A 24,257-nucleotide genomic window follows, 5' to 3' on the forward strand; every position below is an offset into this window, starting at 1 on the left:
GTAGGAGTAACACCTCCATTAAATGCCCTGCTTGCTCTTCCTTTGCAAGCTACCCACCTACCTTACTTGCCCCAATGGTGCATCACATGTAGCAACACACCGTTGTTTTCGAAGATAGACAGCTTCTCTAACCTCATCTCACCATTAATATCTTGTCTGCTATAATTTTTAGGAATTGTAGTACCAGTGAAGATGTCTTTTTGATAACGAGAAATCTTTGATGAGGTGAGTTATCACGGTGAAGATGCATCAATGTTGAATATGAGTTGCTGTTGGGTATCTTTGAAAAATGAAAAATCTTAATGTTGAATTAGTTTTATATTGGTTTGCTTTTGTTTTTCTATAGAAAGCGACACTAACCCCGTTGATGGAGGCCACAAGTTGATACTGAAAAGAAGGGAACCACATCATTGGCAAGTGGTCTTTGTTGGGTTGCTTAGAGTTGTCGCTCCAAATAAATCTGCTTTGCTGCTGCTTCTTCACTGGTATTTTCCTTTTTTTTGTTGAAAAAATGATGATGATAAGGAGTCGTTGCCACTCTGCAGTTGAAGAAACTCGGAAGTAGATCGTTCTTTTGTTGAAAGCGAAGAAAAAGCTCAAGTTGCTTGCGTCGATTGCTGCACATGGCCACTTACTTGAGCTAAGCTTTCTTATGTGATCACCATGTGAACCCATGTGTGGAGGGCCATTCCCCAACTCCATTTGTGGAAAATTTTCTCTCACCAAAAGCTTTCTTCAGCTCTACATCAGTTCCCTTAATTCAAAGGGGAGTGAATGAGGGTAGATACCACCTTGGTTGCAGCTGCAAGTCAAGGTTTTTGCATCTGGGTTTAGTGTTAGAATCCTAAAAAAACAGAGTTACCAGGCTGAACATGGAAACAAAAATAAGACAAGGTCTCACCGAGTTAAACTCAAGTTAAACTGATTGTTGAGTGATATTGAGGTTCGATTGAAATGGGATCGCCTGAGCCCAAATCCAAGTCAACTCCGTGAGACACAAAATATACTGCAAACAACAACAAGGCACCATGTTCTTTGGTTGATATAAAGCTTGAGGATACAGGCAAATATAGTCACGGTTGTCTTTCTGCACCTGAATGCTTCTACTCTTTGAACTTGTGTACAGCTATGAAGTTTTCTTTTGTTAGAACATTGAATACCTCGTTTGATGTGAAGTGGCTAGGGTCATTGTCTTCAAATCCAGCAGAGAAACGGTGGATTGAATGGTGGTGGTGTGTAGCTGGAAGCATTTACTCATTCGACTCGGTATGCACTTAAAGTCTACCCCATCTCATGCTTTTGATGCTTTTTCAAGTCTTATCTTCAAAAGAAAAACTCTTTTTTTAAAAGCTGCACTAACTCTATTCTAAAGCCTCTTTCTATCCCATAATTTCTGTCTCAATTAACTCTTTTCTGAAGCATTATAGTGGTTGGAGAGGTTTGTTTTAGCTGAAAAACCACCAGCTGTGCATGCAGTACTAATGAACTAAAAGAGGATACAGTGGCTACCTTAGGACCATTGACTTAAAAAATGAAGACCAAGTAGTTGGGAAACTGCCTTATTCATGATGAAGAAGGGTTTTCCTTATGAAGAAAAAGTTAGCATTATAGCCACAGTTCAAACTGTAAGCCAGAACCCACTTTGAGTACAATGCCAGCATTCAACAGACTTGTTTAACTTGATTTATTAAGTAAATAAAACCTTACTTCCACTCTGAAACATTGGAAGCCAAAAGTGTGCTACACTTGATTTAGAAGGGATCATTAACCAATCTCCCTGTTATAGCCTCATTTCTTTATCAGCACTGGTAAACATGTGCTTATCAATCAATCATAGAAGCGTGTTTTGCAATCAGTCTCAAGGAAAAGATGCCAAGAGAGAGGGCTCACGGTGCATCCTAATGCCCCTTTCATTTGCACAGCAACAAAGTGCAATTATGTATTGAAGTGGTAGGATTCTGCTGTAGGGGTGCTCCAACCTATATGCATCCAAACCAGTCAATATCTACCACCGATTTCCCTGTGGACTGGCGATTTCCGTGATGAACTGATGCCTTCCTTGTCCCACGTAGACTCTGCTGAAAGAGGGTGCTTTCATAGGAAGGCTTCCTCTTAATTAAATGCTAATCTCTGCATGGGATGACATTAGAAAGTGATGGAATGTTAAATCCCAAGAGAAACAAATGAATCAGACCTTTAATAAATTTGATTTTAGGGAGACAAATTGCCTTTCATCGTGGATACGTGTAGCCCAATTAGTATATCAGGCCAAATCTGCCTCAAATGGTGTTTTGTCCTGTTGTCTGGAAACCTTTCTATTGAGTTTTATCTGAAGGATTAAATTAAGTGGGTAAGTTAAATATATAGAGTTTAATCGAAGATGGTCCCTCAGGTTTCAAATTTATTGGGAAAGAGATTCTTGTATCAATTAACCAAATCCAGAGGAGATCAAGTGCTGATTGTATCACAAGATTTATGTGGAGGTGCTTTGCCAATGTCACTATCTTTGATATAGTTTTTTTTCCCCTTGATGGAGGTGTTCTTTCAGTTTACAGATCGAGTTACTAAAATTTAATGCATTCAACCAGAATCTTTATCAGTATTTCTTCTACACGGCCATTCCATTGCAGGGGTGACAGACACAAGCAGAATAGCCATTAAAACACAAATTAGACAGTAAATTCAGGATGAAACTCTATTCATTTGAGCAAAGAAGAAAACATTTTCTTGTTATGACTTAATGATTCTGTTCTACTTGAAATTACATTTTAGAAAAGACAAGGAATTTTTCTTTGCTTTCGAGGGGGCAATTTCTGTACTGGTAACGGGAAAACAAGAAAAGTAAACAAGCACTGTCAATGTTTGGCACGGCTGCTTTGATTGATGATTCAACAACAGCAGAAGAAAACAAGCAGAGTACTTCCTGCTTTTCTGGACTAACATGAATCAGCTGCTGTCTCTCACCTCCAGAATTTGCTCCATTGATGGTGGAAGAAAAGATAATGCAGGAACATATAAGCCCTTCTTTATACAGAATCAACCAACGATGGCAATTGCAGATAATCTATTAAAACCCTCTTTAGTACTCCAGCATCTTCGAGCAGATCATCCATGGCCTTGCCTTTTAAAAAAAACCATTTTCAATCCAAACTCAGTTTCTTCTATTTCTTGTCTTGATGAGTTGTGAGATTGCTATCATTATCTTGAATTCCTGAAGCTTGAGAAACTGTCGGCAGAGTACAGGTCTCTCTTCATGAATGATTTATGAAATGCACACGGCTCAGATTCAACCACCAATGAGTAGCACTCAATTGGGTCTCATTAAGAATCAGCTCTACCATTCATCCATCTCTCGTTTACTTGTCACCTTGATGAATCATAAAAAACTCTTCTTAGTTGTTATAGAAATATATAAAGCTCAGCTGCAAATGATAACCGAAAGTCAACAAATACAAGCCATTTCATGAAACACTGCGTGTTAGTTAAAGCACTTTTGAGCTCCCCCACCAAAATTTTCTTTCTTAGTAGTTAGGATTAGGTACCAGGGATTGAAAGACCCACCTAATCTATCAGGAGATTTCAGCACTCTCTTTCTTCGGCAGCTACCCCACTGATCACGGGGGTGTCTATGGTATCCAAGTCCAAACATTTGGTGATCATGGCCATCCCTTTTTCTATAAAGAAATCCAGCTTTGATTCCTTGTGTAAAGTTTCTGTTGTGACTGGACAGCATTCAAAATTCTTGCCCCCATCCTCACTCTGCCTCTTTCCCTCTCTCTAGCTTCCCCACACAACTCTGCTCTGTTTCTGCTCAGTCAACTTTCAGATCAATCGTCCTCCACAAACTTACTTTCTTACATCTTAACCTTAACAGGGATGAATCGAGTGCGAAGAAGCATTCAAAGACAGAAAGTGAAGAAAGAAGGAGATCAAAGTTTGATGACTGGGAAAACTGTGCAACTACCACTGAGGAACAGAAAGGTGAAAAAGGACCCACCGGGTGTCTTCCCTTTTGATGCATGTCAATTGCCACTAGTGTTACACGTGAACGAGGGATTGACATTTCAGAGCTGAAAGCCAAAGAATTATCTTCAGTTCAAAGTAACCACGGTTAGTCTCTGTACAGAGCGGTCCTCCTCCGTCAGCAGAAGGAATGATGTTATACCTTGACTTGGATTAAAGAAGAATTGCAAAAAGAGGAATGTGGGCAGAGTCATCTTTTTCTGAAAACTCCAGTATGGCATTGGGCATCGAATCAGGGTCAGCTAGAGATAACAGCACAACGGTTTGGATTAAAGGAGAAAGGAGGAGAGCAAAAAGAAGGAAAAGAAGACGGGAGACAAGCAAAAGAACAAGTTGGTTATCGACGGTTGAGCAGAGAAAAGTATTAGTATTTCCTCATCACCACCAAAAGCCGGCCGATTCCTTCTGCTAAAGAGAAGATTATTCTGCATCAAGTAAAGAAGCTACATTACTAAATCACCGTCAAAGGCAAGCAGACAAAAATAATCTTCGTGGGCTGCTAATATAATATTTATGACAGGAACAATCACAGTTAGACAAATAAGCATGCGAATATGACTCAACATTAAAACGAAAATGGTGGAAGACAGGAGAGGATTTGTTCCATTATTAAAAGAATAGGATTTGTTCTTCTCTTTTCAAGGAGTGGTAACTGGGTTGAGGTTTTCTTCCTCATGAAGAGTATCAGCTTTTCACATAGGGTGGTCGGCATTAAAAAAAGCACAATTTGAACAATCAACTGAAAAAAATATACTGAGAGACGTAATTTATCCATTGATTGACTGTTCAAGGAGGAGAATCCATCTGTTGGGGGTCTTCCCTTCAGTCATGAGGCTACAACGGAGGTATATATATGTAAAAAACAGAAAAAGGCTATAAACCCAAGCCTCTCATTTTTTTTCTGATTCTCTATTAAGCAAAGAAGTAAAGATCACCCTTTTCAAATTGTCACAAGAAAACTGACTGTTGTGAGAGTTTACAGTTTACACCTAAAGGGATTGATGTGATTTTTCCAGTGGACAAGAGAAAAAAACTGTTGTTTCCAATTACTTTGTATCTGAATTTTGGTCTTTTCTCCTTGTTTCTTTCACCGAATTCAGTTGGGGGAATTCTTTCTTTTCCATTAGGTGGAAGAATCTACAGAGATGAAAAATTTTCAAAGAAAGAAAGTGACGTTAAAGAGGTAAAAACTAGGCATTAGAGACGAAAGAAGATCTAGACAGATTTGCTTGTGGGATGGTGGGGAGCCGATAACCTGTAGCAAATCACTATCAAGAGCTCCTCTACGGCGCATACCATCTGATCTCAACAAACAACTTCACCCTATTGAAATTCCTATCGTTCTCTATCATTGCATGAGAAGCTAGACGTTAAAATCTCCGAGGTGAGATAAGATATGACCAGGCATCTCTACAAACTCTGGACACGATATACCCAGTTCAAAATTTCAAGGAATTCTCATGGAATGGCCAAAACAGAGGTGCAATGGCACCTATCTAGTAGTAGTTTCCTTATCTTCCCAATGCTTAAACCTGCGAATAAAGTGGCATGAATCAGAACTATAACAACAACTACATAATATACTAATTTATAGTACTCTGTGACTTGACTTTCTCTGTTTCTTCTCCCCATGAATTTTCTTTTGGTTTTATAGACAGAAAAAACCCTATTCATCAACGGTTGACTTCTATTCCATGCCGGGATTCCCGGACCTACTATTTTACGATCAACCGACCTAGTAGTCTCAGTTTTCTAATTTGGGTCTTCCAGTAAAAAATGAAGTTTGCTCAAGATTTTAGGTTTATTTCTCTATGTTATGCCAGTAAGTCCTAGATAACTGTAAACTTCACTATTGTTCTTTCCATTTTTTTATTCTGGGTCTACTCTGTCTCGCTCGGAGATTGATTTAGAAGAGTGAACAAAGTAGCTCAACTGAGAAACCAGCTGTGGAGCAGAAAAATTCCATAAAACCAGCTGTAGAAGGAAAAGCATTTAAGGACTTGTTTTCGTATTACACATTCCCACATGCCATGCAGCTTGCTGGTCCGTTATCAGAGGAATTTGGACTCCTGTAAAAAATCTGCCAGGTGCAGTTAAATGAATAAAAAAGATCTAATCTTTCTGGGTATCTGTTTCTCAAGTGGGAATGCTGCTTCTAATCTCATCAACCACGTGGAGAAGGCAGAGAGATAAAGTAAAAGGATCAGGTTCATATTTCAAAGAAACTGCATCCGTAGAAAATTGAAAATTCAGTCTGGTCAAAGCTCCATTAAATTCACCTGTGTGTCTTGAGTACTAATAAACGGCTGAACCGTGAAAGTAGCAGCTTTGTCCATTTAATAAAACCAAAAGCTCCTGCTTACTTCTTTAAAGAAACAATAATAATGACTAAGAGTTGCTGCATCTTCTTCTATGCCTTCGTACTGTTTGATAGCCTTTGATACTTTCTGTACTTGTGCGCAGATTTCTTAGTTTTTCCTTCTTTCTTAAATCATATTCTATTTGAATATATTTCATGCCTTGATTAAAACTCTTGTCGACCCACAAGCTATAGGAGAAGAAAAGCAAGCTTTCTGGTTTTTAATTTGTTCAGCAGTAAACTGTAACTGGGTAAGCTAAGCTGTAATGGAGTGAATGAGGAGTTTTTACCAGTCAGGCCCAAAACCGCTTATTGGCTTACTTGACACACATGGACAGTGGCCAAACAACGCGGTTTTCGGCGACAAACTGCTTGCAGAGGTCCCAAGACCTGGTAAAGTGGGGTCCTTTCAGCTCACAAAACCGCCTCCACGAAGCGGTTTTTGCTCCCTCGAAGCTCTATATAATACCCTCGCCCCCTCACGTTACTCTCACCCAAACGCTCCCTCTCCCTCACAAAAACCTCCGCGTAGCTCTCCGCAGGTAGAAACCCATTTCATTCCGTTCTTCCTTGTTTCATCTCTGATCTTCTTTTCTGTATCTCGCAGTAAAATATCAGTGAGAGCTCAAATGGGTCTAAGCTGTTTGAAAATGTGTGCAGGCAAAATGTCTCCCCTCGGCTTTTTCTTGGTGGGCTTCTTCTCCATTTTCAGAGTAGCTTACGGTTACGGTGGTTGGATTAATGCTCATGCCACTTTCTACGGAGGTGGTGATGCATCAGGCACAATGGGTATGTAGCTTCGCGGATGAGCTGAAATTTTCTTTCAGCCAGCCATAGTTCTCTTGAAGATATAGTTTAGTGGCAAATGTTGTGTTGCTGATGTTTTCCCTCTTCTGTGTTTGCAGGGGGCGCTTGTGGGTATGGGAACCTTTATAGCCAGGGGTATGGAACTAACACTGCGGCTCTAAGCACAGCCTTGTTTAACAATGGCATGAGTTGCGGAGCTTGCTTTGAGATCAGGTGCGTGAGTGACTCCAAATGGTGCCTTCCGGGCTCCATAATGGTCACGGCCACTAATTTTTGCCCACCAAACAATGCCCTCCCCAACAATGCCGGGGGCTGGTGCAACCCTCCCCAGCAGCATTTTGACCTCTCCCAGCCTGTCTTTCAGCGCATTGCACAGTACAGAGCAGGGATTGTTCCTGTGGCATACAGAAGGTGAATTTTTTTATTTCTTTTACTCTACCACTCCCCATGGCAGGTCCTCTGTTTTTCATCTGATTTTGCAGGAGAGCCTCTGGTACTCTGTTTAACCGCTGAGATTCTACAGTTGCTTCAAACCGTCAATTTTGTTCTTTTGGCATGCATATTTCAGCTCAAATCACAAAAATATAAAGTACATAAACTCATCTTTTTGCTATCTGGGTTGTCTTTTGCAGGGTGCCCTGCAGGAAGAGGGGAGGCATCAGATTCACCATTAATGGCCACTCCTACTTCAACCTGGTCCTGATAACTAACGTTGGTGGAGCTGGTGATGTGCATGCTGTTTTCATCAAGGGCTCCAGGACTGGCTGGCAAGCAATGTCCAGGAACTGGGGTCAGAACTGGCAAAGCAACACTTACCTCAATGGCCAAGCCCTATCCTTCAAGGTCACCACAAGCGATGGACGCAGTGTTGTGTCTTACAATGTTGCCTCTCCAAATTGGTCCTTCGGCCAGACCTACAGTGGAGGCCAGTTCCGCTGAGCTGCTTCACTAATGGGTCCAAGCACTTGCAGTCTTCAGCTCAGGGCTACTAGTTTCATGGAGGAAGACTAATAACATTACTACTTACTAGTTTGGTATGTCTAAGTCAACATGAAAGGGCTTCATATTTTAAAATGGCTCTCATCATTTGACTGCCATTGGAGTTTTTCTTTTTCTATTCTTGGGCCTTAATTTCTTAAAGGCCTTGTTTCAAGGGATAGAAAAACTAAAAAAAAAAAAAAAAACTTATGTACTCCATCCAAGACAGGAGCTGGCAGAGGTGGACTCTTACTACCCGCCATTAGTAAACTTTTTTTTTTTCCTTTTTCTTGTGAGTCTTCGTTTCGGCATTGCAATCAGCAGGTTGATGCATTTGTCCTTGTTATATCTATGAGAGAAGTTATATATGAGAATGTAAATGTAAGCTGCAACTATGAATGGGAAAAAAAGTTTTCTCCTACTCTGTTTCTCCACTTTCTCTCATCCATTCCTTTTCTAATTTTTTTTAAAAAATCCCTTTGTTGGACTTGAGTGACTTATCGATGATGATAAGTTCTGCTGAGGCGGCCATTATTTTTTTTCTTTTGTTGTCTTTATCATCCCATGGATTGCCTGATCGTGTTAAGAGGGAGGTGCTTCTGTTCCTGGGACTGTTTTTCTTCTTCTGATACCTATTCTTGAAAGAATCTTTCTGTTTGTGGGCAACTGGGGTTTTCAACTTAAGAATGCAAGCTAAAAGTTACAAACTGCACATTCTTCTTGTATCATGGATAGGGAAGTTGAACAGAGGAAGTTGTTGTAAACATTGAAGAAGAATCCGACATTGTTTTAATTGAAACTACTGAACAGTTCCTACCTGCTTGTTCTTGTCTATCTTACTGCAATAATAAATGCTATGTTTGTCGGTGTTCTTTGTCATGGGGATTAATAGAATCAAAACCCAGAACGCTAAGATGGCTAATCAAGCTACAAGCATCAATGAATAAAATAGTTTCAGTCTCAGTTTTTTTCTTTTTCATGGCTCTGCTTCTCTCTTTCAGATGCTTGTCTCTTGTACTCAGGAAGAAATTTTCTGCCTCTGCCTCCGCCTCTTTTGTTTTGTAGCGAGTCGTAGCAGGTATAGCTGTGCTGTATCTGAACCATCTTCTTCCGTAAGGTATGATTATCTGAAAAAGAAATCCATGGAGCAGAAGATCGGGTCCCATTACATACATACTGCTAGCGTCTTGAAAATTACAACAGTAGCAAACATCTAAAATCGTGGGAAACTTTTGCAGCTTGAATCTGAAAGCCAGGGAACTGTAACTGTAACTGCATAGATGCTCAGTGACTACACTTTTTTATTTTCTTTCTTTCTATCTTATTTTATTCCTTCGCCTTGTTTTAGGATGTGAAATGTTAGTGATATGTTGCTGTTATTGAGATTCTCACATGAACCCAAATCTTTGAAGCAGAGCAGATACACAAAACTGCGTATGGCCTGTCGTAAGATAACGTCTAAAACGTAGAAGACAAAGCCCAAGAAAAAGGTTAAAAAGCCTATCTCTGCAGGTTCCAGGGTACTTCATAATTTCTGAGCCAGAATAAGTGAAGACCCCTTCCTTTTTCCTGGTTTTTGTACAAACAGAAACTCACCATCCGTCCTTTCTGTTTTTTTTTTTTTGGGTTTTACGATTAGATTTGAATTGGTGTTGGGTAGAATCTCGTCGAGCTTTTGGCTTCTTCTCAGAAGGGGAGCGGCAGACAAAGGTATGCACATGGCTGTCCATCTGTTAGATCACCTCTCCTTTTCAGTCGGCCCCGTTCCATGTTCTTTAACGTTTCACGGAGTCGTTTTTGCCACTTTTTATGGCGTGTAAAATCGAAAATGGTGAAACAACCCTCCATCGTTTTGAAAAGAAAAGATTCCATTTCTGCAATTCGGGCTCCTGTGTTGGACTATTCATGGTAAAACATATTGATTTGCCTTCAAGGAAAGCTTCCATAACTCAAAATTCGATTAATTTCGGCCGCTGTTTGGTGGATGTTGTGAGGCTATCTGAAATTTGTTTACCGCAGATACTTAGAGAAGTGAAATCATTAAGGCAGATCATGTTGCTATTATTAAAATAAAAATAAATAAAAATTGAAAAGTAAAGGAAGAGAGAAAGAAGAAGAGCGTTGAAACTTGCAGAGAAGACATGGAAGAGAAGTAGGGGAAGGGAAGGGAAGATGATTCAACAATCAATCTAGGAATTCGGGCCCGTCCATGCACTAAGTAGTGGATCAGAAAAGCCCAGCCCAAAGTAGCCCAACTTAACGTGGATCGTAAATTTCTAACGCGGCCCCAAAACTTCAGAGGTTAGAGTCAGATAAGGCAGATCATACAGTGAAAACCCATTGGCTAGGCGAGAAAGCATCGACTTACGTGGTATACAAGCTTTACTGCCATTTGGCAATGATTGGTTCGTCCTAATGTTTACGCGTGGCAAAACGCCGACGAAAGATCTCCAACATGGCATTTCGATGTGGACCCCACGTGAATTTTATTCACCAATGGCGTCACGCGGTTAGATTTCCGGATTTGGCGAACTAGATAAGACGGATAAGGACCAAATGCTCTTATTGGTCATTCCACCCCTTGAACAGATCTCACCCGTTGGTTCTCTCACATCTCCCCATCCGACCGTCCGTTTTGTCCACCAATCGGAGCCACAAATATCCGCCTCCGCATGAAATACAAAGGAGAGTTTCAGCCCACAGTCGCCAAAACATTCTTCCTTCGCCCTCGCCGAAGACGGAACTTCTTCGCGGGGACTTCATTTCGATCCTAAATGGCAACTGTCACGACTCAAGCTTCCGTCGCCGGCTTCCGGCCGTTGGCTTCGAGGTCGAGATTCCTTACTGGGTCTTCGGGTAAACTTACCAGAGCGTGGTCCTTCAGGCCGCTGCCGTCGACCTCCAATACTACTTCCTTCAAGGTGGAGGCAAAGAAAGGAGAGTGGCTGCCGGGTTTGACTTCTCCGCCGTATCTCAACGGCAGGTGAGTCGTTCGTTTAGCTTGGTGTGTATTTCTAATGAATCCATCATGTATTAATTAATGGTTTGATTCTGCATGGGAGGCAGTCTTCCAGGTGACAATGGGTTCGATCCACTGGGTCTGGCGGAGGACCCAGAAAACTTGAAGTGGTATGTGCAAGCAGAGCTGGTTAACAGTCGATGGGCAATGCTGGGAGTGGCGGGTATGTTGATTCCGGAGATTCTGACCAATATTGGTCTGATCAACGTGCCGAAGTGGTACGACGCCGGGAAGGCCGAGTACTTCGCCTCCTCTTCCACCCTCTTCGTCATCGAGTTCATCTTGTTCCACTACGTGGAGATTCGGAGGTGGCAGGACATAAAAAATCCCGGAAGCGTTAACCAGGACCCCATTTTCAAGAATTACAGTCTGCCGCCGAACGAGTGCGGATACCCGGGAGGAATCTTCAACCCTCTCAACTTCACTCCCTCTGAAGAAGCCAAAGAGAAGGAGCTCGCCAACGGTAATTAACTGGTTCTCTTTTTTTCTTTTCTTTTTCATTTTTTGTTCATCGGCAGAAGGAGAGGCGAAGGCTGATTGAACGCTCTGTTTGCAGGGAGATTGGCAATGCTGGCGTTCCTGGGTTTCCTAGTCCAGTACAATGTGACTGGTAAGGGCCCCTTCGACAACCTTTTGCAGCACCTTTCCGATCCATGGCACAACACCATTGTTCAAACACTCAGTGGATGAAGTAATCTCAAAGGATTGAAGACTGAAAGACGGATCCGGTGTAATTCTGTTTCGATGTAACAACGACGATCTGGTTTTGGGATGACATCGAGATTGAATATAAAAAACTGGGGAAAATGATGTCAACAGATGTACAGGGTAAAGTAATGTACTTGTAATGTGCCGTCACCTACTTCAGTTTCTCCACTCCCTTTCTTTCATCCATGTCCGGTTACAAGTAATGCAACTGGTGCTTCTCAATCCCTTTATGCAAAAACGTGGTCTAATATCCTGAATCACCTCTAAAACAGGATCGGTAACTCACCTCACATAATATCATCATATCATTTACAAAGTCTAATTGTTAGGAAATTAACATTTTCTATTCTAATTTAGGTAACATATTTATTATGTAATTATATTTTTTATTATTAATAGAATGGGTTGAAATTAAGTGATTTAATTTTGTTAAGCCCATTAAGGAATGGGCCAATTAAGTAGATACCATAGGGAATTATGGGAACCCTATATAAAGAGACACAACATGGTTATGGTGACGGAGGATGCCTGGACACATTGCAACATCCATCTGGCGAGGGTATCAATTTTTTCGTCGTCGGAAGGGAACGAGCGACGGAGGAAGATTGGGCGACGACAAATCGGCCGACGGAGGACAATTGGGCGACAACAGTGCCCGTCGGGAGTGCTGTCGTGCCGTTGGGCGATAGCAATTCCCGTCGAGAGCGATGCCGTGCCCGCAAGCACTGGGACTCGATGCGCTGTAGCGCCCATCGGCCACTCTTCCGTGCCTGGTCACGGCAACGGATGCGTTGCAATGACCATTGGGCAAATGCTGTGCCCGGTCACTGTAGTGGGCGCAATGCTTTGTCCATTGGGTAACTATCGTGCCCGTTCACAGTAGCGGACATGTCATATCCGTTGGACAACCATTGTGTGCAATGTAGTGTCCATTAGACAAACTGCAGCGTCGCCGTAAAAAAAAAAAAAAAAAACTTTGGTTTGTAGCTTTACCTAATTAGATTGACTCGGGTGAGTCAACTCAAACCTGTTGCTACAGATCAGGTCAACTCAGGCTGAGCTGGCTAGACCGAGTTGAAGCTTTGCGTTTGGCGTATATGCCCAATAAGGCTGTTCATATTTGTTTGTTACTGTAGAATAATTTACTTAGACATACATAGATGTTTGTACGGAATTATTTATGCAAATTGTGTTCGACCCAAATGAAGACACAATTTGGCCAACTCAACAACGTACCTGTGATGATAAATGTGTGACAATTATAAAGACTTTTCATGTGAACAATAGTGGGTCCAAAGAAAGGCTATTATTTGACAGAACTGGTTGTCAGTATTTGATCATTGCACTAAGAGTACCACTTATAATTAATTTCTCTGTCCAAATACTAGGAATTAATGTTGTACTAGGTATCTTGAGATAGGTCCCTAATTTGGATTTTATTTTGTACTTGTCTATTTTTCTTTATATGACATGCTAGTTAATGTGAGTATGCTTGTTTATTTTGTTCTTTATACAGTTTCTGTTGTTACTGCTTCAAATGTTACTGTTCAAATAAGCAGCATTCCAATGTTAAGCGGTACGAATTTTAAGGCCTGGAAAGATACCGTGGAAATTGTCCTCGGTTGTATGGATTTGGATCTTGCACTTCGGGCAGAGCCACCCATTTCTACTCTTGCTAACCTCAATGAGGTTAAAATTGAGAAGTGGGAGCGTTCTAACCGAATGTGTTTGATGATCATGAAATACTCCATTCCAGAGGCATTTCGGGGCTCTATGACATTGAGCAAGAGCGCAACCTATGAACTTTGGACAGGCAAGAAGCCTAGCATTAGGCATTTGCACATTTGGGGTTGCCCAGTTGAAGCGTGGCCTTATAGGCCACATAAAAGAAAACTGGACTCAAAGACGGTTAGCTGTTATTTCGTTGGTTATGCTGAGCGCTCTCGGGGTTATTAGTTTTACGATCCCACATCACGATCCTTCTTTGAAACGGGAAACGTGAGATTCCTTGAGGATATTGAGTTTGGAGGGGAAGAAAACATAAAGAATGTTGTCTTTCAAGAAGAATCTGTTATTGATAGTGATCAGGTCTTCATACCTAATACTGTTCAAGACACAGTTCAGGCACTAGAGGACAATGTTCAGGCTCCTATTTTTGACATTGTTCCAGATCAAGACAATAATGAGATTTTTCCTCTTGCACCACCTTTAGTACAAACTCAACAACCTCAAGAAGTGCTATTAATGAGATCCACTAGGGAAAGGAAAAATGCAATTCCAGATGATTATGTCATATTTCTCCAAGAACATGAGGATGGCGTCGGATTGACAGAAGATGACCCAATTAACTTATGCCAAGCCTTGCGCAGTTCTAACTCTCAAAAGTAGATTGATGCCATGAAGGATGAGATAAAGTCTATGAAAGACAATGATGTTTGAAATCTCATTGAGTTGCCTAAAGGTAAGAAGCCCATTGGTTGTAAATGGATATTTAAAACCAAGAGGGATTCAAAGGGCAATGTCGAGAGATATAAGGTCCATCTAGTCGCTAAAGGTTTTACTCAAAGGGAAGGCATAGACTATAAAGAGACTCTCTCTCCGGTATCGTCGAAAGACTCTTTTAGAACAATAATGGCATTAGTGGCTCATTTAGATCTAGAGCTACATCAGATGGATGTCAAAACTGTGTTTCTCAATGGAGACATTGATGAGATGATTTATATGGTACAACCAGAAAACTTTGTATCTGGTGATCCAAAGTCTATGGTCTGTAAATTGAAGAAATCCATTTATGGTCTCAAACAGGCTTCCCGTCAATGGTATCACAAGTTCCATCAAGTCATAACCTTGTAGTGTTTTGAGGCGAATGTTGTTGATGACTGTGTATATCATAAGTTCAGTGGGAGAAAATACATCTTCCTGATATTATATGTCGATGATATTCTACTCGCTAGTAGCGATATAGGCTTACTGCACGAAACCAAAAAAATTTTGATGAAGAAATTCAAGATGAAAGATCTTTGTGATGCCTCTTTTGTATTAAGTATACAGATACTTAGAGATCATTCTCAAGGTATCCTTAGGTTGTCACAAAAGAACTATATTGATAAGGTGTTGAGTAAATTCGGCATAAAAGATAGTAAACCAAGAGACACACCCATCGTTAAATGAGACAAGTTTAGTCTCAAACAGTGCCCTAAAAATGATCTTGAAAGAATAGAGATACAGAAAATTCCCTATGCATCAGTAGTAGGGAGTTTAATGTACGCTCAAGTTTTTACTTGTCCCGACATAGCATTTATAGTAGGAATTCTGGGCAGGTATTTGAGTAATCCGGGTATGCAACATTGGAAGGCAGCCAAACGTGTGATGCATCATTTGAGGAGAACAAAAGACTACATGCTTACTTATCAGAGATCAGATAGTTTAGAGATTATTGGGTTATCTGATTCCGACTTTGCCGGATGCCAAGACAGCAGACGCTCCACATTAGGCTACATCTTTATGTTGGGTGAATGAGCTATCTCATGGAAGTCTGCTAAGCAGACTCTCATAGCTTCTTCAACCATGGCTGCAGATTTCATTGCTTGTTTTGAGACATCCAACCATGGAATATGGTTGTGAAACTTTGTCACTGGGCTGCGAGTGGTAGATAGCATTCACAGGCCATTAAAAATTTACTGTGACAATAACTCGGCAGTACTTTATTCCAACAATAATAGGAACTCGACGAAGTCTAAGTTTATTGACATCAAGTTTCTAATTGTTAAGGAGAGAGTTCAGAATAAGCAGATTTCTATAGAACATATAGGGACAGACTCTATGCTAGCAGACCCATTAACCAAGGGTTTACCGCCTAAGGTCTTTTATGAGCACACTGCTCATATAGGCGTTATTTTTTAGGATACCTTGGTTTAGTGGGAGTCATTTTTGTACTATATGTTTGTTTTAGACATTGAGTTATTTGATTTTTTAATAAAATTGATTGCTTATTATTTTATTTATGAACTTGTTTGTGTTTTTCTATGTGCAATGTTCACATTGCATTAAGGACTATGGAAAGATCTCACTAAAGACTAAAGAAGGACCAGTTGGAAATAGGCATGTTTGAGATCACCCACAGTTTTTATTCTCCCCATCCGGAAGAGAGACGAAGGTCTCATTGAGGAATAAGGCGATTTAGTTGAGGAAGACTACAATATCAATATCTATCCTTATCGTTCATCACATAAATTCCGCATTAGAAGACGAAATTCACGGAATGGATTCAGGTATGTTTTCAATCCTAATATTCTACCATGTTGTAAATTCTGGATTTCAACACTAATCTCCCGAATCAGTTCTTTTTGTGCACCGTTTATGCAAGAGGAGGTTGGTTTTTGCAACCAGGTTGTAGTGTATGATATGTGATAAAACCAAGTTTTTACTTTTCTCTGTTCCACTTTCCGTATAAAGTCTAATGTAGGTTACCGGAATAATACTAACATTGCAAAATAGGAGCATCTCCTTACCTTTTTATCATTCTTTTACTATAATTTTCAGTAAGTAAATTCTAGAATAATGCAGTAGTAACTCGAGACCATTTTGCCAGTGCTAAACTCAACTTTTGGATTGGTCTTCACTGTGTTTGAAGGGTTACTGATTAGAAGCATGATCCATTCTACTAATTAGTTTTTGCTCTTTGAACATTAGCTTGGCCCTTTTATGTTTTCTGGTTCAGGTCATGTATAGTTAGTTCCACATACTCTTTTTAAGAGATTTATTTTTTAAATGATTTGTATTTGGTTTATCTTTTGAGCAAAATATGAATAGGAAGGAAGTTATGCAACCTCCTCCCTCTTCTTCTTCTTCTTCTTCTTCTTCTTCTTCTTTCTTTAGCTTCTTCGTCTTATTCTTTCTGGACTTTGTTTTTATTTATATACATAAAAAATTGTAAAAATATGTTCATGGGTTGTTATTTGACTAAATTTGGGTCTCATGTTTTTATATTTATATTGGTTTGAGAAAACTATGAATTTCATTCGAATGGTTGCTTCCTTTTCTTCCATGTCTGTCATCAGTGGCCACTTCTAAGAGTGAGTATCGGATTTCTAACATTAGATGGCGAAAGAAGCAAGCGTCACTCATATAAAGATCTACGAGGGTTGTAGCCTAGGTTCAAGAAATGCTTCTTCAGAATTTGACACGTTAGTTCGAGCTATTGGAGCAGGAGAAGACGAAATCCATCTCCGATTACTGCAACCACATCTTGGCTGCTATTAAATGAAGAAAAGACTGCTATAAAGAAGGGTTCAATTATGTTGTGACTAGTACCATCATTGAGTAGAAAAATTCTGAAGGTTTAGTTTAGTATGTGAGCAAATTCTGAGGTTACATATTCAACTTATAGCAAAGTGATCATACCAAACAGGAGAAGGTCAACTGATATGATATGGCAACAACAACTGAAAACTTAGTGGTAAGAATTGCATATTGGAAGCAGTATTGATTTCATGTATAAATCTGAATTTACACCTCAGGTAATTGAGAGTTGTATAGAGAACATGGGATTGTTTGTGATAAGACAATCTAACTATGCTGGCAAAGAAGTGAATGAGCCAGATGATATGTCATTTACAATAGAAGATGATTTTCATATAACAGATAATGCAGTCCAGTGCATGAAGGCACAGAGAATCAGCATTCTTCCCTCTCAGCCTACCTATCGCTCCTTTCTGTACATGTACAATAAGATGACTTGTAGTTGAAAGCCGTCTCAACTTCAAAATCCACCCACAAGTATAGATTACATGAGTAAAGTTTTTTGGCGATGGAGGTCACCAAACCCTATGACATCTTTTAACAAGTGATGACCCTGTAGCCTCTCAGTTTGGTTGCTGAAACAGACAAGGAAAAAAAAAAACCATAACGATAGAGATTTTTAGCTGAATATGTCAAAGGAATGACCTCAGTTTCCTGCAGAAACATATACAGATCCATGTCTGGCTTTTTCAATAGTGATGAAATGTTTGCTTCATAATGATCCAATGAACTACCAGTGCATATATGAGCAGCAATGATTATGTAAGAGGGAATTATGTGAACAGGTGCTCTACAATTAAATCATAGACATAGGATTTCAAAAAGGACGGCTCACAGAAGGAAGCAGGACCAAAGCCCAAGCAAATATAAAAGCTGAACTCGGGACTTAAGAAATTATAACAGTTACAAGAATTATAGAAATAGAGGATGGAAATGCACCATGGAAGATGAACCAGTTCCAACTTTTTCTTTTTTCTTTTTTAGAAAAAGGAACCACTTTCACCTTAAGAGATCTTACTTCTAACAACCACAACCAACACCTACATGTGAACATGAAAGGCCAAAACAGAGTTCTGTTTAGAAATTTCTGTCATTATTCTCCAATTTTGACTTTGCTCCTAGCGTTTAGAAACTTCATGCAATTTAGTCCTTTCCAGTGAAGACTCATAATTGGAACACTACTGACTGCCATAGATCACAAATGGCACATGAAAAAATGATGTTTCTCCAATTACAGTTTTTGAAAGCACAGAGAAAGGAAAGAAGAATGCCACCCAACTTCTTGATTGTGTTTATTTGGAAAGTGAAGGTGAAATTGAGCACAAGGCAAGTATATCTCACATCTAGTGCTTAGAGGACTTTATGAATTCGCAAGTCATAGGAGTAACCAAGTTTAGAAATTGAGCTGCTCTCAAAGAATCAAATATAAATGAAATATCCTTGATTATGTGGCTAAAAAAAAAAAAAATTCCAACCGTAAAGAACCAGTATCTATTATTATGGTAAACTATCTTGCATAAAGCAAACCCATAACAACTAATTGTGATCAATTCATATAATTATGACCTGGAACAGCTTTATGGAAAACCACCTATTCTATTGAGATGACAAGATGGTATACTCGTTGGAAAAGAGCCCAACATTGTTGGGTCTCAAATAATTTCATGGTGGTGGGGCTCCAAGGAACCTCATGAAGCATGCACAGGTAAAGCTTATTGAAAGCATAAATTAAAGAAAACTATCGATGGTTTCCTTGTTGGATTTTGATCACCAACAACAGATGATATTTCAGATGCTTAATATACTACAGCAGCGTCCTTGTTGTGTGGTTAGATATTCAAATGTCTCAGACATGAATAAAGACGAGAGCATCACCTGCTGATAAGTATGCTCTTCAAACATGGCAACTCCACAAGATCCAGACATAGAAGCCCAATTATGATGGTTTGCATCATACTCTGGCCTGGGCTGCCCAAACCCACTCACTTGGTAATCCATACTTTGTTCATGTAAGGTCATGTCCCCTCCTGGCTTGAACTTCTTTTCGTCAATCAAATTAAGATTGTATGGTTCATATGGGAACTGGCCTCCAAGTTGCAACCTCAAGCACTCATTTGGGTTTAGCTCGTTAATGGCTCCACCTTCTTGACCAGATCTGTCAATTTCATTCGGCGTTGCAGTGTCGAAGTAGCTCGAAAAACTCGGAACAGAGGCACCTGCAGAACACTCAATGTCCCTAATAACAGACCAGTCAAATTGCACAATCAGATACCAAAACCACTAGAAGCAGTTGCATGAGAAAAATTTTATTTACTCAGTGGTGGATCAAATGCTTCCTCTTGAAAGTTTAAATATCAGTTATTGTCAAACTTACGAGCTTCCCTATTAATAAATTATTATATCCCCTTCGGTCATAAGCCAATATGAGCTCAGTAGTGAGAACAATGATGCAGATCATTAATCCAAGCCAAAGACAGTTCATTAACGTGCTCACCTGTGAGGCAATAAATTTGGGTCTTCTGTCAATAGTATAGGTCGACCATCATTACTAGGAAGCCAAGACAATGTTTGTGCTTGTTGTTGACCTCCCATCCCTAACGGTAAATGCACGCTACTTTGAAACTGCAAAATCAAGGTCAGCTTACATTGCAATCTATACAACTCTTTGCCGGATTTGATACCACTGTCAATCAAAATTCTTGCACAAATCAAACAGTGTGTTTTACCTGGCCACATTCTAGGGACATAAGTTGCTGCTTCTCAAAATTTTCCTGCAAAGCACGAATCATAATCAAATACCAAAAACAGGTCGTGAACAATTAATATCCTTCACAATTGTGCTACGGCCACAGAAGTGGATCATTTAGAATTGTAGAATTGTAGAATTGTGAAACATGTATTCACTGGCAAGAGGGTAGGACTCTTGATATGATGGCTCTAATTGCGTTCACATGCACCCTGATATAATTCAACTTTTCAAAGTTCAGCCATTTGGCTGGGTGCTTCAGGTTGGGTAAGGGAGATTATGTATGACAATTACTGAATTCTACAGTGATTAACCAAAACCAAAAGGACTTCAACTTCTAGAGCATACATGCTCTGATAAGAGGAAGCTTTATCATAGATCTGCTTCAAGTTCAAAATATTTGACTTCCATGGGGATCATACTGACGCAAGACAGTTTCAAAAGTAAAAACTTCATACAACATATGCATTATAAAATGACCAAGGAAACATCATAACTATCATAGAAAAACATACCTTATGAGCTCGAATCTGATTGATTGATTCTCTTAGAGATTCTTCCATCATCCTAATATGGTCTAAGCTATTGATCTTATCTGGATCCATCCAATAGCTGAAACAAACAGAACAACAATAGCAAACTAGAAGTTGCAGTGTCATATGGAGACAGATATTATGTGGAGACTGATAATGACATTTCAACTGATGCATACCAAAACCATGTTATGACTTATCAATAAACCACACCTTATTCTTTTATGTATTTCTGCAAGTTGAGATTGCAATAGCCTTGACTGATTAGTCAATTCCTGCAGAATAATTTTTTGTTAAAAACAAAATATATAAAATAAACCAAAAGAAGAAGTAAAGAACATTAAAAAATGACTAATTCAATTTAGCTTCAATAGTTTGAAGATTACCACCTCAACTGTTTGAGTCCTGCAAGAACAAAAGAAAACACTTTTGTGAGAATTCCAGCATATTTAAATGGAAAGTTCCTCATCTAAGACTATTTTGAGACATACCCAGTACCCAAAAAATCTTGAATATTAACATCATGGTCCAACTTCTTGAATGTCTTTTTGAGTGCCTATATCAAAACAATACAAAAAATTGGTAATATTAACTTAACATTATTGATTAGATGCATCATGGAAAAACCAGTTACTATTTAACAATTTGTGAAGGAGACCATCAAAGAGCAGAACAGGAGTGACTGATACGTACTTCAAGGCTCTCCAGCTTCCTGTTCCAAAAAAGATACAAAGTTTAGCTCATTCAATACAAAATCAATCCCAAATCATAACCCAAATGTCACGAATTAAATAAGTTCCATCTCACCTTTTTGCCCTCTCCTGTGGTGTTAATTGAGCAAACTTTGCTATAACCTCTTCAATATTGCTGAAACATAAAAAGTAATGATTATTCGGACTTAACTTCTAACAATAACAGAAAGATAACTTCTAACAACAACAGGAAGATAACTTTTGAGGTCAACAACTGACACTATTTTTTTAATCCAATTTATTTGGTTTTAATCCAACCAGCCGGCACTAATTTGTTCTCACAGTAATGAACAGACATTTTGGTATACATTTTCTAGTGTGCTGTACTAGATATTATTATATCTGATGAGAATAACAATTCCACATACTTGAGTAAAGAGCACTTCCACAGTTTTCATATAAGGGAAAGATGTATCTCTTCAACAGTTCTTCTGAAATCATAGTGCGGGCACCTTAAAACTCAAGTTTGAGCATTGCTCTTCCTATTAAGTTAAACATACCCAATAAGAGCTTTTAAATCATCTGAACCAAAAGTTTCCATTTCAATGAATAGAGGGAGGCAACTAAACAAATAAAATCACTGGAAAATGGAGTAGTCCTCATTGACCCATTTTACATCCAGAACAAAATGCATTCGTGAGCCACAAAGACCGATCCAGGGATATCAAAGAAGTCCATGGTGTTTCCTCCATTACGACAATCAAATTATTTGTTGCAACTCATGATCTAGTAAATGTAAGAAACTTTCAAGTACCTCCGTTCTCCAAGGCATAATGTAGGTTTCCCAGCGGGTGAAAACATGAGAAGGGCAATGTCTATGTCACATAGAATAGATAACTCCCTTGCTTTCTTCAAAATTCCAGTCCTCCTTTTTGAATAGGTCACGGCACGATTATTTGTGCTCTCCAATCTCTTAATCTTTAGCTTCACCCTTCCCATCCTGCAAACTATTGTGGTAACCTCTTAATCACGATCCCTTCATCAATTCAAAACCGGGAATTCTCACTAAAAAAATCTCCTACAAATAATCAAATGAAACATCTACAAGGACAGAATCTCCAAAATCCAACCAACATACTCAAACACAATAACTCAAAATTCGACGACAACCATCTGGAAAACATTGTAGCGGACTTGTTTAACCAATACTACGAAAAATCAGCCAAAACAACACTCCAAGCTGGGTTTAGAACGCAAGAGAATCCAGCATGATAGATAAATATGCTATCTATCGCCAGGAAAATCTAAAGCATTGACCTTAAAAATAGCACTCCATTGGAAATTCAAAGGCGTCAATCACCATTCGACAGAACCGACTCTCCACAATTCTAGGAAAATAAGAAAACGGGAACAGCTTCTTCCATGAGTCGGGCAACAAAATTTAACATCCACCACGTCCAGAAGGTAAAAACTCCCAACTTTAAACCGAAAAGAAATAAAGGTAAAAGCAAATTCGACCCTTTTCTAGTCCCAGGATAAGCAATATCAGGCAACAGCGGAAGAAAAAACTAAAGAAGACCCGAGTAAGAAAACCTACAACAGATGAAAACGGAGCAATCCAAAACCCACCAAAAAACTCTGAATTCCCGAAAACAATAAGAATTGCAGAGAGTAAAAGAGGAAGAGGCTGGAGAGATCGAGAAATGGGAAGTTACGTTACATGATAGGCAAGGCTGCAAAATCGGTCTTTAAAACGCGCGGGAGAATCGGGAGGCGTCCGGGATTTAGAAAACCAACCATCAATTTTTTTCTAAAACAAGAAAGAAAAATAATCAGATTAAACGAGGGGACCACCGCGAGATTCTAACGGACGAGACCTGCTTAATGAACAAATCATTCGAAACTCGCAGCCATGAAAGCTCCTCTTTCTCAGGGCCCAGCTCCGAAATTTCAATACGTGTATCGGGTTTTTTGCGGCCGAAACGCATCTAACTGGTTTCCCAGGCCCCGTCTTTTAACCGTGTAACCGGGGCGGGGCCTTTTCTGTCATGTACACACCCCCCCCCCCCCCCCCCCCCCCACACTGTCAAACTCCGATACCCTCCAATACAGCATCCAAAACCCTGCATGAACTCATGGATCCTTACATTTCCAACGAAATTAATCGGTGCAACGCAACGTCCTGCGTCCGCAGAAACACGTTTCAATTCTTCCCCTCGTACCCATTGCATATCTCTCAGCAGATCAATCACAGAATAAAAAATAAAAAAACGCTGAAAAAGAAAGAACTTCACAGTTTCAATGGCATATCTTGCATACCACGATTGAATAGCTCAATGAAGAAAGTCTACGTTCTGTTAACTTGAGAAAGTGGACAGCTCTTCAAGAAAGACGCTACAGAGTGCAGAGTTTGGTTCTTCATTTATCTTGCCAGGCCTATATAAAGGCAACGCAATGGTCCACCATCGTTGTCCAACTTTCAAGCACAAATTAGTATCAACTACTTATGCTGGTGTTTATCCCACATATTACTTGATTCCCTTCTCTGGGTTCTTGCAACATTCCTTTATATTCAATTATCCAATACCTCGTCTCATTTTTTCACAATGGTGACGTTAAAAAGTTCAAACGAATAATTATATGACATGAAGCTGAAGATAAAAGCCAACAAAGATGAAAATAGAAATATTATGACAGAGGAGAGGAGTAGATGGGTGAAAATCATTACTGGTAAAGGCTACTGTGATTGTCGTTATAGTTTAACTATTAGACAAGACTCATTTATATCATTTTAGGATGAGAAGGAGAAGTTGTTGCATTACAATACTTGAGATTCGAGCCAATTAGGTTAGTAAATTTCAATAACATAGGATTATGAATGAGACTCATTCACGTTAACGTGATAGATATATTCTCCATTGCAAATTTACAAGTGATCGGAGAAAGGGAGGTTGCATACTCAAATTTTCATTATTTATAAAAAAATTATATATTAAAATATTTGTATATATTTAGCTTTTCCATTCACTGTAAAAAATTATTAAGCTAATCAATGATGTGAATTATGATTATTGATCTTTCAATAATTTAT

General features: G+C 39.4%; 3 protein-coding genes across 4 annotated transcripts; 2 read left to right on the top strand and 1 right to left on the bottom strand.

Annotated features, from left to right (window-relative positions):
• Positions 1-6,860: 6,860 nt before the first annotated feature.
• Positions 6,861-8,588, top strand: LOC137942124 (expansin-A1-like). Its single transcript, XM_068787810.1, has 4 exons — positions 6,861-6,924; positions 7,043-7,171; positions 7,288-7,600; positions 7,822-8,588. Exons 2-4 carry the CDS (start codon positions 7,048-7,050, stop codon positions 8,126-8,128), a joined length of 744 nt encoding a protein of 247 aa, XP_068643911.1. The 5' UTR covers positions 6,861-6,924; positions 7,043-7,047; the 3' UTR covers positions 8,129-8,588.
• Positions 8,589-10,861: 2,273 nt separating this feature from the next.
• On the top strand, positions 10,862-12,116 carry LOC137941228 (chlorophyll a-b binding protein 4, chloroplastic-like). The gene is made up of 3 exons (XM_068786547.1): positions 10,862-11,150; positions 11,234-11,649; positions 11,743-12,116. The coding sequence occupies exons 1-3, from the start codon at positions 10,942-10,944 to the stop codon at positions 11,874-11,876; spliced, it is 759 nt and encodes a 252-aa protein (XP_068642648.1). The 5' UTR covers positions 10,862-10,941; the 3' UTR covers positions 11,877-12,116.
• Positions 12,117-17,412: 5,296 nt separating this feature from the next.
• Positions 17,413-22,189, bottom strand: LOC137941829 (agamous-like MADS-box protein AGL65). 2 transcript variants are annotated; one of them, XM_068787421.1, is made up of 11 exons: positions 21,981-22,189; positions 21,282-21,341; positions 21,168-21,186; positions 20,966-21,030; positions 20,864-20,879; positions 20,688-20,749; positions 20,457-20,553; positions 19,922-19,966; positions 19,690-19,817; positions 19,071-19,431; positions 17,413-17,770 (listed from the first exon to the last, which is right to left on the bottom strand). In XM_068787421.1, exons 1-11 carry the CDS (start codon positions 22,163-22,165, stop codon positions 17,759-17,761), a joined length of 1,050 nt encoding a protein of 349 aa, XP_068643522.1. In that variant the 5' UTR covers positions 22,166-22,189; the 3' UTR covers positions 17,413-17,758. The 2 variants fall into 2 exon arrangements, with proteins under 2 accessions (XP_068643522.1, XP_068643520.1); XM_068787419.1 differs by having other exon boundaries at positions 20,861-20,879.
• Between the last annotated feature and the right edge of the window lie 2,068 nt (positions 22,190-24,257).

Source organism: Aristolochia californica, unplaced genomic scaffold (assembly GCF_029961685.1).
Source record: "Aristolochia californica isolate CCGP_79_NKW_82.1479 unplaced genomic scaffold, dmAriCali1.0.hap1 SCAF_9, whole genome shotgun sequence".
NCBI lineage: Eukaryota > Viridiplantae > Streptophyta > Magnoliopsida > Piperales > Aristolochiaceae > Aristolochia > Aristolochia californica.

Excerpts from the sequence above, each read along its gene's own strand:
- LOC137942124 (XM_068787810.1), top strand. The coding sequence starts at position 7,048 with ATGTCTCCCCTCGGCTTTTTCTTGGTGGGCTTCTTCTCCATTTTCAGA. Across the intron at positions 7,172-7,287 it reads TGATGCATCAGGCACAATGG|GGGGCGCTTGTGGGTATGGG; the intron begins GTATGTAGCTTC and ends CTGTGTTTGCAG. Across the intron at positions 7,601-7,821 it reads GTTCCTGTGGCATACAGAAG|GGTGCCCTGCAGGAAGAGGG; the intron begins GTGAATTTTTTT and ends TGTCTTTTGCAG.
- LOC137941228 (XM_068786547.1), top strand. The coding sequence starts at position 10,942 with ATGGCAACTGTCACGACTCAAGCTTCCGTCGCCGGCTTCCGGCCGTTG. Across the intron at positions 11,151-11,233 it reads CCGCCGTATCTCAACGGCAG|TCTTCCAGGTGACAATGGGT; the intron begins GTGAGTCGTTCG and ends CATGGGAGGCAG. Across the intron at positions 11,650-11,742 it reads AGAGAAGGAGCTCGCCAACG|GGAGATTGGCAATGCTGGCG; the intron begins GTAATTAACTGG and ends CTCTGTTTGCAG.
- LOC137941829 (XM_068787419.1), bottom strand. The coding sequence starts at position 22,165 with ATGGGAAGGGTGAAGCTAAAGATTAAGAGATTGGAGAGCACAAATAAT. Across the intron at positions 21,342-21,980 it reads TTATGCCTTGGAGAACGGAG|CAATATTGAAGAGGTTATAG; the intron begins GTACTTGAAAGT and ends TTTATGTTTCAG. Across the intron at positions 19,432-19,689 it reads CCAAATTTATTGCCTCACAG|GGACATTGAGTGTTCTGCAG; the intron begins GTGAGCACGTTA and ends GTCTGTTATTAG.